At 34.7% G+C, this 13,241-nt stretch overlaps 2 protein-coding genes across 2 annotated transcripts; one reads left to right on the top strand and one right to left on the bottom strand.

Annotated features, from left to right (window-relative positions):
• The first annotated feature begins 2,807 nt into the window (after nt 1-2,807).
• Nucleotides 2,808-3,765, top strand: LOC137828603 (embryogenesis-like protein). Its single transcript, XM_068635244.1, has one exon. It carries the CDS (start codon nt 2,981-2,983, stop codon nt 3,437-3,439), a length of 459 nt encoding a protein of 152 aa, XP_068491345.1. The 5' UTR covers nt 2,808-2,980; the 3' UTR covers nt 3,440-3,765.
• A 3,976-nt stretch (nt 3,766-7,741) lies between these two features.
• LOC137828722 (LRR receptor-like serine/threonine-protein kinase RGI5) lies at nt 7,742-12,088 on the bottom strand. The gene is made up of 2 exons (XM_068635406.1): nt 8,647-12,088; nt 7,742-8,395 (listed from the first exon to the last, which is right to left on the bottom strand). Exons 1-2 carry the CDS (start codon nt 11,507-11,509, stop codon nt 8,013-8,015), a joined length of 3,246 nt encoding a protein of 1,081 aa, XP_068491507.1. The 5' UTR covers nt 11,510-12,088; the 3' UTR covers nt 7,742-8,012.
• Nucleotides 12,089-13,241: the final 1,153 nt, after the last annotated feature.

The raw sequence follows: 13,241 nt of genomic DNA, 5'->3' as shown, positions 1-13,241 counted from the left end.
TAGTTTTCTCAAATCTCCCATCCTTTGTCTTGGAGATCACAGACATACAGTAGTAGTGTTGTTCCAACCAGATCTCATAGAATAGAAGTACAATCGGAAGGATTGTCTACCCGTTGAAGTGTTTGGTTATGATTAAAATATATCTTTTCTCCTTTATATAAAATTAAATTAGTCATCTATTTTGTTAAAATTTACGGCAAAATTCATCTAACAAAATTATTCAAAACTTTGTATCTTTCTTATTATTAACTTTTTTATAAACTAATAGGACGGAGAGGTATAACCGAAAGAATATACCGAGAGTTATGCCGAAAAATATATATAAAGGATCAAATAAATATATATAATCACTATAGTGAAGCCCAAATTAATAAAGTTCAAATTAATGGGTGGGTTTAAAATAATAAGTGGTGCAGAAAGAAATGCTTAAATAAGGTATAAGTCCAATAAGAAAGTCTTATAAATAGAGGATCAAAAGGTAAGTAAGAATGAATTTTATCTGATGAATGCATAAATTATTTCTGATTTTGGCATCAGAGCGCCTTCCAGGTACACACTCAACTGTGAGAGGAGAAGTCGAAAACTCAATCTGGAGAACCCAATCGAGAGAGGAGAAGCCGAAAGTCCAATCCGAGATATCAACCTGTGAAGATTGTGTCATCAGCTTGAACCAGAGTTCTCAACCCTTTTTGCAAGAAGAAACTGCTCAAGAATTTCAAATGAAAGTTCCACCTTAAAAAAAATTACAAAATGAAATATCACAAAGCATGTGATATATTTTTATACCTTTTACAAAACCCTAGACTGAATTAATATAAAATCTTCTTTCAACAAAAAATAATTCTTTTACTGCAATTCACCTGTAAATTACTAATTTAGTTCCTCAATTGTGTTTAGTTGGATTGAGAACGAGATTGGATTGATCTAATAAATGTATAATTTAAATAAAACTAATTAAATTTCATGTTAGTTTGGTTAATCGATTAGTTCTGGTTAAAATTTGAATAAATCAATTGTAATTAATTCAGATATTTAAATTATCTCTACTGAATTGAATAAACGAATACTAAACTATAAATACAATTGTTTATGCAATGCCTGTTTTCTGTTAGCTGATATATCACTCTGAATACTTTTAACTCATATCAAATAAATAATAATAATTTCATTCACGTTGATCTGACATGCTAAAAAAGTAATTTTTGTTGATATTAGTAAAAAAAAACTCTTATTAACTATTTTTTTATCAGCACTCTTATTAATTATTGACATTAGTGAAAAACAACAATAATTGGAAATAAAATTTCTTAATATTGACAGAAAAATTTGGGTTTCACATTCATAAAAAACAGTATTGATGTTATAAAAACACGGTAGAGAAATAACATTACTTGGTTTATGTTTGCAAAATAATAACGATGGTAATTAAAAAATTATTATGATTCATTTTAATTAAAAAAAAAACTCATGTCAAATCAATTGAAAAAACGATATATGTAATATAAATTTCAAAGCGAAGTTTACAATATTTTGATAGAGATAAATTTGGAATAAGAATATATGAAGATCATAAGTAATATATATTTGAAATACAAGAGAATGTAAAGAATTTTAAATTTTTGCTTCTAAAATGAAATTTATTTATTTTTAAATTTTTAAGTAATTAAATTGTTTTAAACAAATTAAATTTTTATTTATTTTTAAATTATATATTCAAATTATACATTTTTTATAAAATATTTTTAATTCTTCTATAAAATAAATTATCCTTTAAAATTTTGCATTCAAAATTTGCTTAAATTTATTATAAATTTGTTATTGAGTTATTGTTGGTTTTGAAACGAGAAATTAATTTTGTTACGATTGTTTCTAAAAAGACATTTGAGTTATGGAAATGTATTTTGTTTTGATCTCAGACTCTTAAACGATAGAAACACAACATAAATTTTTTTCATTTTTTATTAAATACAATTTAACTTAATTTACTCGGTATATTAAGTTTTAAAAAAAAAATTAATTTAAAATATTTTAAAAAGTAAATTATATTATGGAATGTTTAAAAATATATAATGAAGTATATTAAATAATAATTACATTATTATTATATAATCAATTAAGAAAAAATCAACTAAATTTATTTAAGTTATTTGATTAACAAAAAACCTAAATAAAATTAAGTAACTCATAGTAGAGACTTGCTAGAGAGAAAAAATTGGAAAGTATAGTGAAATAAAAGTGACAATATCAATATTGTTTAGCTAACTAACATACCATATAATAATCATCCCACTTTTGTATTAATATTTCAATTTAATTAAACCCAAACTTATCAATGAACCCAACAATATACTCATTTAAGACTTAGTAATTGAATTTACACCGAATTCGAATTAAAAAAATTATAATTAAAAACATTAAATAATATATAATATTACTAAAATTATAAATTTAATTAAAATCTGATTATATTAAGTTATATTAATTCAAATATATTGAAAACGTGTTAAATTACACAACTTATTCATTATATTAATTTTTTAAAATTTTAACTAGTTTAATAATTAAAGTATAAAATTAAAAGATTCATCAATCTAGTCTTAATTAACTGAGAATTATTTTCATTAAATAAAAAATATTAAATATTAAAATTTCAATAATATATATGTATATTTAATAAATGTTTGTTACATAGAATAAAATAATCATAATTGACGAAAAAAATCATTTGAAAAAAGTAAAAGTAAAAAAAGGCTGAAATTACATATAAAGATAATTATTTTAATTTAATGTTGTAAAGGAGCTAGGGATCCTTGATCTCTGGCAGAATCGTATTGGAATTTTTGCGAAGCTATGAATGTAAGTTGAAGTTCCATTTCAGACTCTGTTGCTTATTCTTCCACTTTGAGGTTTAAGCGCCACCCTGTCTCTCTTTGTCGCCGCCGCAGCTGCAACCGCAACTTTTGTTGTCACCAAAAGCAAAATGAATGGCCGCACGAGGCTTTCCCTCTTCTACGCGTTCTTCAGAACCCGACACCCTTTTCGCCAATCCCCAATTGCTCCCTTCACTTCATCCACCCACCTTGCCTCCACCTCAAAGTTCCACTCTTTTTCCTCCATCCCGACCACCCACTACCCGATTCGGCACAATCCAAGGAGTTTCAGTGGTGGGTCGGGCGAGTTGGACCACACCAAGGAGGTGGACACCATCAACCTTAAGTTTGCAGAGGCGAGGGAAGAGATAGAGATGGCGTTGGAGTCCAAAGACACCGTTTATTTCGACGAGGAAGCTGAGTGTGCTCGCGACGCCGTCAATGAGGTTTTGGGCTTGTTCGAGGGGTTGTTGGCCAAGTTGCCGGAGAAAGAAAGAGGGGCTTTGCAGAGGTCTATGGGTCTCAAGATTGAACAATTGAAGGCTGAAATTGCACAATTAGATGAGTAAGAGGTTTTGGTATTTGATGGTTGTGACTTGTGCTCAACATTTTTTTAACACTGTATGGCTGGTTGAATATTTTTAAGGTGTTTCATTGGCTCTAGTTTTGAATATTAAATTGGAAGCCAAACCAGCTCTTTATGACTTATTTGGGAGGACTGACTATTGCTGTTCTTTTCATTTAAAGGGATGTTCGTTTTGTTATACCAACTATTGGATTTTGTGATAGTGTGAGGAAACTAGTTTATTGAGGTGCTTATAAGATATTAGGAAACTGAAAGTAACAATCAATAATCTTATTTTAGTAATGATAATAACTCTTAATGTTGCTTGCACTTCTCTCATCCTCTGCTAGATACTTGTTGTTCTGCTTAGCTGTGGGATGAAAATTTTGGATAATCTCCTTTCAAGTTAGGACATATCAGCATTTTATATTTTATACCATCTTAATGTAGTTTTTTAACATTTTTAGAAAGTGGCACATTGCATAATACTAATAAATAGCCAAACATTTTTCAAGCCTCAAGTCTTCACTTCACGCTTCCACTTGTAGCTGTTTAGGTTGTTGCTACATAACTGATTCAATGTGATGATTACCATATTAAAGTTATACAGACAGTGGGTCTGAACGAATTGTATTTATATGAAGAAGTTGTTAGTCTGGTGCTATTCTTATAGGCATAGCTTAACTCAGACATCTCTGCACCCTTTATAAGGTTATAAAGAAAGACAAGTGTGACTTGCATGAAATCTTAATCCCACTTGCGTTGCCATTCCCTAAAGCAATAAAGTGAATAAACCACGGCTGCTTACTACAGATAGGCTTTATGGCTAAAGGAGTTCTTGTATCTGATTTCGGTTGATTATGGCAATGCTAATTCAACTGACTTAAATTATGGATAATTGGTGGTTGTCAACTTTTTCTTTGGCGTAATTTGATGTGTTTGATGGCTAATAATGCGAAGAAAGCAAGATGTTTAGTAAGTCATGTTAGAAGTAAGAGATACTGATCTTGACAAGACTTTGCGCCACAGTAGTAGCATTGCCACTGTTTGCAGTGTCGATACCCTTTCCTTCTTTCTGAGTTAGCTTTGTTTCTATTGCAAGACATAATCCTTGTAGAAAATAAATAATATCCTAATCTGAAAACTATTTTTTTGATTTATTTTTTACTTCGATTATTTGTTTGAGCCTAGTGTGTAAATTGATTTTTTTGCTGGGAAACTTGAGAGCTAATCCTTGGATGTTATGAATATTTATGATCAACTTAAATAAAATTGTCTCCCATGGTCTAAATTAAAAAATAAATACGTATTCAATTTATATGTGAACCATTTCACAATAGCTGCTCTACAGGAGCCCCTTTTGTTGCATGTGATCCATTCACTTTAAATAACTATTTTATAGGTCTAGTTTTTGGATTCAAATAAACCAGAAAATTCTCGATGTAGAAAAATTTATGCAAAAAATGTTCATCTAACCTGTGGCGGCTCAGAATACCAGGCCCGCGCTCGAATGTGTAGGTTTCTCTAGTAGACTGCAACTTTGTTGAGCATGATGGATGGAGGCCATGTCCCCCGTAGAACCTTCAAAACTCTAAGTTAGCAGAAATTCCAATAGAGTAACAATATTAGGATGAAGAAGATAATTCTCTGGGAATAGTTATAATTTCTATAGCCAGAGTTATTCATTGGCTCCCTTATCTCTGGGTAAAAGGTGCCAGATGGTGAGTCATTAAATGTCTACAAATCTGGCCTTGGACTGGCAGTAAGGTTGATCTCGTTGTTTTCTGGAATTGTGTGATGTGACAGAGTACAAGATGATGTACATTGATGATTCTAAAGGTGCATTTTTTTAAGAGTGTTATTCAGTACGAAAATCATAAGTATGAACTCACACGAATTTAAAAATATCCAATCAAAGTATTACATAACCGTTCAGCAAATAAAAGGAGAGAATTGACTCCTATATATATATATATATATATATATATATATATATATATATATATATATATATTAGCAGAAAATGGAAAATATAAGAACGGATATACTTGTGTCATTCAAAAGATAATGAATTCGGTAGTGACCACGTGATGCTAATCTGAAATGAGAAGGTTAAAATATTGTAATAGAACTATAGATATTTCTTTTAAACTACAACTTAGGAGGAAATATTACGGAAAGGATTGTCGAATCAGAAAATCAAGACGAGATTTCTGTCATCATCGCAGTTCCACTGATAGAGAATGAAGGTATAAAAAATGGAATGTAATCCCTTGTGTCAAGAATCCATTTCTTAAGTCAGTATTTTTTAAATACAGTTACTGTATGGTCTAAGCATGAAGGAACAAATGTTGAAGACTCAAGACATGCCAACTTCTTGATAAGTTTAAGATTAGCATGGGAAATTATCCTTACAAGAAAATTGACAGATAGTCCCAAGCTCATGAATGAAAACATTTTAGAAGGAACATGATTAATTTCCAACAGTCACGGGCCAAATTCAGGACCATATCAGGTTACATTACTGATGACGAATACAATGAATACTCAACCCAAAAACAGTCTTAGAGAACAATCCAAATAAACCAGCCGAGACACAATTTCAAATAATAGTGTTGTATTCTTGAAGAGTAAAACAGAAAAAAATTCTAAAATAACACCTTTTTACTGTTGACAAAATTTGCTATCCTACAAAAATGATGGAGGTCCTTGGAGGGGATGAATAAAATATAAAATGAAGAAGGGAGACTCGCAGAGGAAACTGATGAGCATGACGATTCTGCCTTTTGACGAACATTGTCTGACAAATCAACGCGCAATGTAGTGTCTGATAACATATGGAAGAAGGAGGGGAAGCAAGACTTTGTTTCCTTTTGTCTCCTTACACGCTGCTATCTTGGCCCCCACACCTAAGCCTCCCCATATGGCTCCTGCCTCTGTAATGTAAGCCTGTGACATTCTTAAAATTCAATGGTGCATGCATGTTCTACAAATATTAACTGAAAAATTAATGAACAAGTTCTGGTTAGAATTTATGATAAACAAAATATGTTACTGTTTCAGAGTAAGGCCTAATCCTAAAAGTATGATTCTCCAAAGTAAAAAATAAGGCTTCTATTATTCTACTCCCTACTTGATGATATGATAACCATTCCAACTCCAAGATGTCTCAAGCCATTGAAGGCCTTTGGGTCTCGTCCATGATAAATATCAAGACTCCACTTACATTCATGATAATGTTCTTTTGTTAAAATCACTTCTAATATGAGCATCGAAATCTTTACAGCTATCACTTGTTCACCATTGGAAAAGTACTTCATTAAAGAAAATAAATCACTATAAACTTGTCATTTGGGTCATCTTGGATCGGTTACTAACATTAAATCTTACATTTTTTTTATATATAAACTGTCTGATCTCAGCTTTCTCTAAATTTAATTTAAACAAGAAGTACTTCTTTCAACATTGAGCAATAATTGAATGAAATTCAACAAATGCGATGGCATGATGTGTAAACTTTAAAAAATCAGTTCTTTCATGATTGAAGCATTAATTTTCTCTGCAGAAAAGCATGCGCTTTGTCTATAGCCACTATTATTGTTCAAGGAAACTTCCAGGCTAATGGGCCATAAGGTTCCGAGTTTTCCTATCAGGTCACCTCACACCTTTCGGCTCTCTCTCGTCTCTTGTACCCTTTTGTTGATGTGAAAACTAATGTCGCCAAAGAAATTATTTACATAGAATCAGAATCTGATCTAAAATATTTTTTTAAAATAAATAAATGGGTGTGTATTTAATTTTTTGGTGTTGGAACGTTGGAACTGACATGCACCATGCACATAGTGGAGGCAGATAAATTCGGTTAAGTTCCAAGTGCTTGATTTCTTTGTTTACAAGAACTTGAAACAGTGCCTAATGGAAACGAGGCTATTCGCCACTTAAATAAAAGTAAAAACCTTGTACTTTCTTAAGATTGGAAGCTTTATAACTCTATAACTTTCTCCTATAATTCTCAACTTTGTAAAAAATTCATTCATTTTAGTTATATTTTACTGTCGTTCTGCAACGAAAAACATTAAAGTGAATTACAAAATTTGGAAAGGGTGTTTTGCTCAAATTTATGTATTACTTTTGGTTCCTACCTTAAACCAATTTATGGAAGAAAATATCAGCAGAATTTCAAGCAGATAAACTGGTACCATTCAACAAGCATAAGTGACAAATTTTCTGTACCATGTGAAGTCCACGCAGCCAACTATACAGGCTTCAGCAAATCATAATAACATGGATAAGAAACTTGAAAAGATGGCATGTAAATCATAATTATTCAGTAGTAAATGGTGTCGAAACACAAATATTACTGCTTCACAATCACATGATGTGGATAACTGACATCTGTATTTCTAAAACTGTACAACAGTAGCCGTTTCAGCGAAACATTAGTTCCTCTCTAGCTCCCTACTCTCAAATTTCCACGTTAGCAGCATCCTTGTTTTCATCTTGGAAGAGATGAAAATCAATCACTAACCATTGGAGTTTAGAAGTAAAAGAAATAAAGAAAAAATAAAGGGGTGGAATCAACTTTGATTTAAGGACTGTTTTATTAGAGGTTGAGAGGTCTTGCCCATCTCCTCAGGTTGGCTCTTCACTTCCATTAGTAGTGCAACCACTTCTTTCATTGTGGGGCGCTCCGATGGGGAAGAGTTCACACAAAACATAGCAATTCCAAGTGTTTGAAGCATCTCTTGCACCATTTGATCTGGTAGACCTTGCAGCTTTGTGTCTAGTATTGATACAGCCGGTTCAAAGCTTCCCATCTTCCTCTTCACCCATTCCACTATGTGTTGGCCATCTCCAACATGAGATTCAACAGCACTGCGACCACTTAGTATCTCTAGCAAAACCACCCCATAACTATAGACATCACTCTTCTCTGTTATGTTCATGGAGTAGCCATATTCTGCGTTAGCGATAAAACATGGTTAGTTTTAAACCAATAGTACTGAATGACCAAATATGGATCTCCACTAATTCCTGGGCTTGAATTGAATGTGTGCACATTGTTTGTACTATGGATCTCCTCAATGTATGCACATTGTTTGTACATTAAACCAATAGCACTAAATAACAAATTAAGGGCATTGATTTTGTCAATTATGTAAAGGATGTAAGAAAGGTTCAAAAAAAGTAAAGAAAGCTAAGCGGACTTGCCTGGGGCAATATAACCGTAGGAACCGGCAACTCTGGACATTGCATGATGATAATTTGGCGAATGCATTAGCTTTGCAAGACCAAAATCTGCCAGATATGCCTCAAATTTGGAGTCTAGAAGTATGTTATTGCACTTGACATCTCTATGGAGAATTGTAGGGACGCAATCATGATGAAGGTAAGCTAAACCTTGAGCTGATCCAACTGCAATCTTGTATCTTGTTTCCCAGTCTAAGTTCCTGTTCCCTTGTAAAAGTTGTCGCAGATTTCCATTTGGGATGTACTTATAAAGAAGAAGATTAACACTCCTGTTAGAACAATAACCTATGAGCCTCACTATGTTCCTATGCCGAATGTATCCAAGAATCTGTATCTCTGCAGCAAAAGAATCCAGTATTTCATCTGCTTTGCTTGCTTTCCAAAGCTTCTTTACGGCAATCAACTCCCCATTTGGCATCTCTGCCTTGTACACAACACCTGAGCAGCCCTTTCCAATCACATTTTCATCCTTCAAGCAATCCAAGATATTATCGATGCTGAAGTTTACTTTCTGAAATGGGATGAAAGTCCAAGGATAAGAGAAATCCTCAGCTCCTGATGCGGAAGTTGATGCTCCCAATGTTTTTTCAACCTTGTATACATGATTACGAGTCACTAGAATCCAGGATGCAATTAGAATTATAGTAACAGAGGCTAGAATGACTGTGATCATAGCAATGGTTTTTGCAGATTGTAGACCATTTTTTCGAATCAGACTAGAAGAACAGGTAGCCCCATCAATGGACTGACAAAGCTCAGGGTTCTGAATATATGAATTGAAGGATAGAGTTCTGAAGAATGGAGTTACTGGGATAGGACCTGAGAAGTTGTTGTAGGAGATATTGAGAGAGGTGAGGCTAGTCAGAGACCCCAGAACCTTGATTTCTCCATAAAGCATGTTATGAGAAAGATCAAGTGATTGTAACTGTGTCAAAGCAGACACTGATTCTGGGATTTCTCCTGTAAATGAATTGGAGCTCAAGTCCAAACTGATGGTTAAGCTTGTAACATGACCAATCTCAGGGGGTATGCCACCAGAGAGACTGTTGTAACTCAAATCCAGAAGAGTTAACTTCTGCAAATTTCTAATGGATTTTGGGATTGATCCTGTCAGTAAGTTATTATTGAGGATGAGCTTGTTTAAATAGCTGAAGTTTCCGAAGCTCCAAGGAATTTTTCCCGTCAAACTGTTTCTACTGAGATCAAGCTGCTCCAAATTTTCAAGCTCCCCAATCACAGATGGAATTTCCCCAGTGAGGTAGTTGTTGTGCACATCTAACAGCTCAAGAACTGTAATATTAGCAACCTCCACTGGTATGCTTCCAGAGAAATGATTCATGTACAGGTCAAGAAACACCAAATTCTGCAATTGACCTATCTCTTTAGGAATCTGGCCTGAAAGCTGGTTCTCTCCAACCCTCAACCTCACCAAAGACTGGCAATTTGCAACACTTGGTGGCAATCTTCCTGTTAATGAATTTCCCAGAAGCAGAAGCTTACTCAGCTTCTTCAAGCCGAAAATCTCTTCTGGTAAAGAACCTGTTAGGTTATTCCTTGAAAGATCAAGTGCATAGAGTTCTGAGCAGTTTCCAAAAGATGATGGTATAGTTCCAGACACTAGATTACCCCATAAGAAAAAGCTCTGTAGAACCGTTAATTTGCCTAACTCCCAGGGAATAGTACCTGATAACTGATTCTTGTCCAGCTGAACAGTGGAAAGGCTGGTACAGTTGCTCAACTGCCATGGTATTTTACCTGTGAGTGAATTATCTGATAGATGAAGCTGCTCCAGAACCACGAGCTTCCCAAAGTCCCCCGGTATTTCACCAGAGAGGTCATTAGAAGAGACATCAAATATAACAAGTGATGAACAGTTGGAAAGCTCTGCTGGGATTGGACCAGTTAAGGCATTGCCCCAAAGTAGCAAGCTAGTGAGTTTTTGCAACTTGCTCAATTGTGGAGGGATAGAGCCGGTGAGCTTATTCATGTGCAGATACAGATTTCTCAGCTCAGAACACAACCCAAGTTCTGGTGGCATTGAACCAGAAATTTCAGTATCATAAAGTGCTAGAGTCTGTAGATTGATCAAGTTGCCAAATGTAGATGGAATGGCACCGGAAAGTCCCGTGGCAGCTGCACCAAAAGTGGTGAGGTTGGTAAGTAGGCCTAAATGTGAAGGGATTTGTCCAGTGAGATATGGATTGCCCCCTATCCGAAACTGCTGCAGAGATGTCAAAGAGCCTAACTGTGATGGGATTGAGCCGTTGAGAAGATTGTCTTGGAGGCAGAGAACTTCAAGTAAAGTAAGATTAGAAAGATGTTGAGGAATGCTTCCTGTCAGTCTGTTGGAGTTCAAGAAAAGGAATTGAAGTAAAGAGAGGCTTCCAAGTTCAGCAGGTATGGGTCCAGTGAGAGAGTTTGAGGAGAGGTCAAGTAGCTGAAGATGGGAAAGTTGACCAAAAGAGGGTGGAATGGAGCCAGAGACATTGGTGGAAGAGAGATTGAGAAGTTGCAGCATTGATAAAGAGGATAGCTGAGGAGGTAAAGAGGAGAGGTTGAGAAAAGTATCTGGAATAGAGAGGGAGATTACTCTACCTTGAGGGGAGCAAGTGATACCTTTCCATGAACATGGTGTTGAGCTTGATGGCTTCCATGAGGAGAGAACAGGTGATGATTTTGCAGCAGGACCTGCTGCAGGAAGAAGAGAAAGAAGGGCTTGTCCATCTGGTGAGAGACAAGTGACTCTTATCTTTGTCAGGGTGAGGCAGAAAAATATCATGGAAAATAACAAAGTGGTAACACTCCGGGAAACAATGTTTTCCATTTGGACTGCGAAAATGGCTTGGTTTTGGAGATTAAGAACTTGGTCTAATGGAGTGTGGGTTATAGGGTCACCACGTCAGTCTTCCAGCTGTTGAATAATGGTGATTGGTGAAGCTGAAGCTGAAAAAAAGTCCACTCTAGGAGACCAAGTGCATGTGAAAGAGGGTCTCTATTGCTTAAGTTTCACACTAACATTTTCAATACTAGCATGTGAAACAAAAGAGACTGCATCATTATCTTTAGGAAGATTGTATAGCTAAGATAGACAGTGAAGAAAGCAATCTATTTCCCTCTTACCCCAAAAAGTGGCTCTGCTCTCACTACTACCAAATGGTAGAATCAAAGCTAGGCTTCTGATGATGCTTATTGTTTACTATGCTGCGGTTCCAGCATTTCTGATGCTATGCAAATGGTGTGGGAATGGTGGCATGGCCATCTAAGTTCTGGCACTTGTGGTGCATCCACCGTTCTTGGTTTCCATGATTCGCGTGACTGCTTACAGGTAATAATAACAAAGGAGAATACCTCAGCGGTGTAGTGCGGTGGCTGAGCTTTTTTGAGTTCAATGCACTTTGAAAACCTCCCCTTTCAATATATCTTTTACATTTAAATAGTAGTTAGTGTAGTTTTAATTTCATTGTTTTGGCTGTATTCATTGTTGTGTACATGTACCAAATTAGCCCTCCATTATGTAGAATATGAATATGTAGTTTGTGAATTGGGACATTGACAGTTTACAAAAAATCAAATTGTTCTCCTATCACTCACTGACACTCCCTCGCCCTTTCATTATCTTACTATTTAGGGAGGAGTGGGGCTTCCCTGTTTGTTCTTGAACCTGCTGTAGTGACTGACTTATTAAACAGACCAAAATTCTCACAACATTGATGAATCCTGTAACTACACAACCTGTAAATTTCAGTAATTTAATTCATAAAATTGCATGCCAAATATCTATTAAATGTAATTTGGATACACTTTCAACAGTGTCAATGTTCCAATTAAATTCATCTCTATTCACATGACTTAAAATTGAATCTGTATTCGTTAATGATAATGAATTTAAGCAGAGAGGTTTGTGACTTAAAATTGAATGTACAAAAGGTTTTTCAGTACATTAAAAAAATTAGAGTGAAAAACTGTGAGGCTTGTGACTATGAGAGCAACCTTGGAGTAAAGAAGTGATGCCTAAAAGGACAAAAGGCCCCTATGTAGACCTGCATGAATTTATCAAGGTTTTATATGAAATGCAAAACAGTACTTGCATTACATCAATGTGACAAAATTAGGGATTGTGGATAAGTTCCCTCTATCTCAATCCTGCTGGTAAGGGCTCGGATTGGGACAATGCAAGAGATTCAGAGCTGTGTGTTTATGTGCAAATGTGTCCATGGCGTTGGCATGGCACACACAGTAAGATTGGCTTCTTGGGAACAGAAAGAGCACTTTGATGAGTGAGGGAACTTAGGAGATTGTGAAAGGTTAAAAGAGTAGAGTAGGCAAAACAACTTCAATGTCTTTTTCTTTGCATAAACCAAGCATCATTAAACGTGGTCTTGGTTTTAAGCAAGTAACACTTGTTATTTAAAAGACATGGAGGGTAAGGTAGCGTAGTTATAGAGGAATTCCTACGTGGGAGGGGTGAAATTGGTAGTGTAAATTTTGTAAGTTTTACTTTTTGTTTGTAAGTGTGAGTGATTAGTGTTTTGAAGATTGAATTAAGAAAGGGTAGA

Source organism: Phaseolus vulgaris, chromosome 7, assembly GCF_000499845.2.
Source record: "Phaseolus vulgaris cultivar G19833 chromosome 7, P. vulgaris v2.0, whole genome shotgun sequence".
In the NCBI taxonomy this organism is placed as follows: domain Eukaryota; kingdom Viridiplantae; phylum Streptophyta; class Magnoliopsida; order Fabales; family Fabaceae; genus Phaseolus; species Phaseolus vulgaris.
The sequence above is the reverse complement of the archived record's forward strand: the minus strand, read 5'-3'. Positions and strand labels throughout refer to the sequence as shown.

Coding starts and splice junctions, on each gene's coding strand:
- LOC137828603 (XM_068635244.1), top strand. CDS start 2,981: ATGAATGGCCGCACGAGGCTTTCCCTCTTCTACGCGTTCTTCAGAACC.
- LOC137828722 (XM_068635406.1), bottom strand. CDS start 11,509: ATGGAAAACATTGTTTCCCGGAGTGTTACCACTTTGTTATTTTCCATG. Junction 8,396..8,646: donor CTACGGTTATATTGCCCCAG/GCAAGTCCGCTT, acceptor TCGCTAACGCAG/AATATGGCTACTCCATGAAC.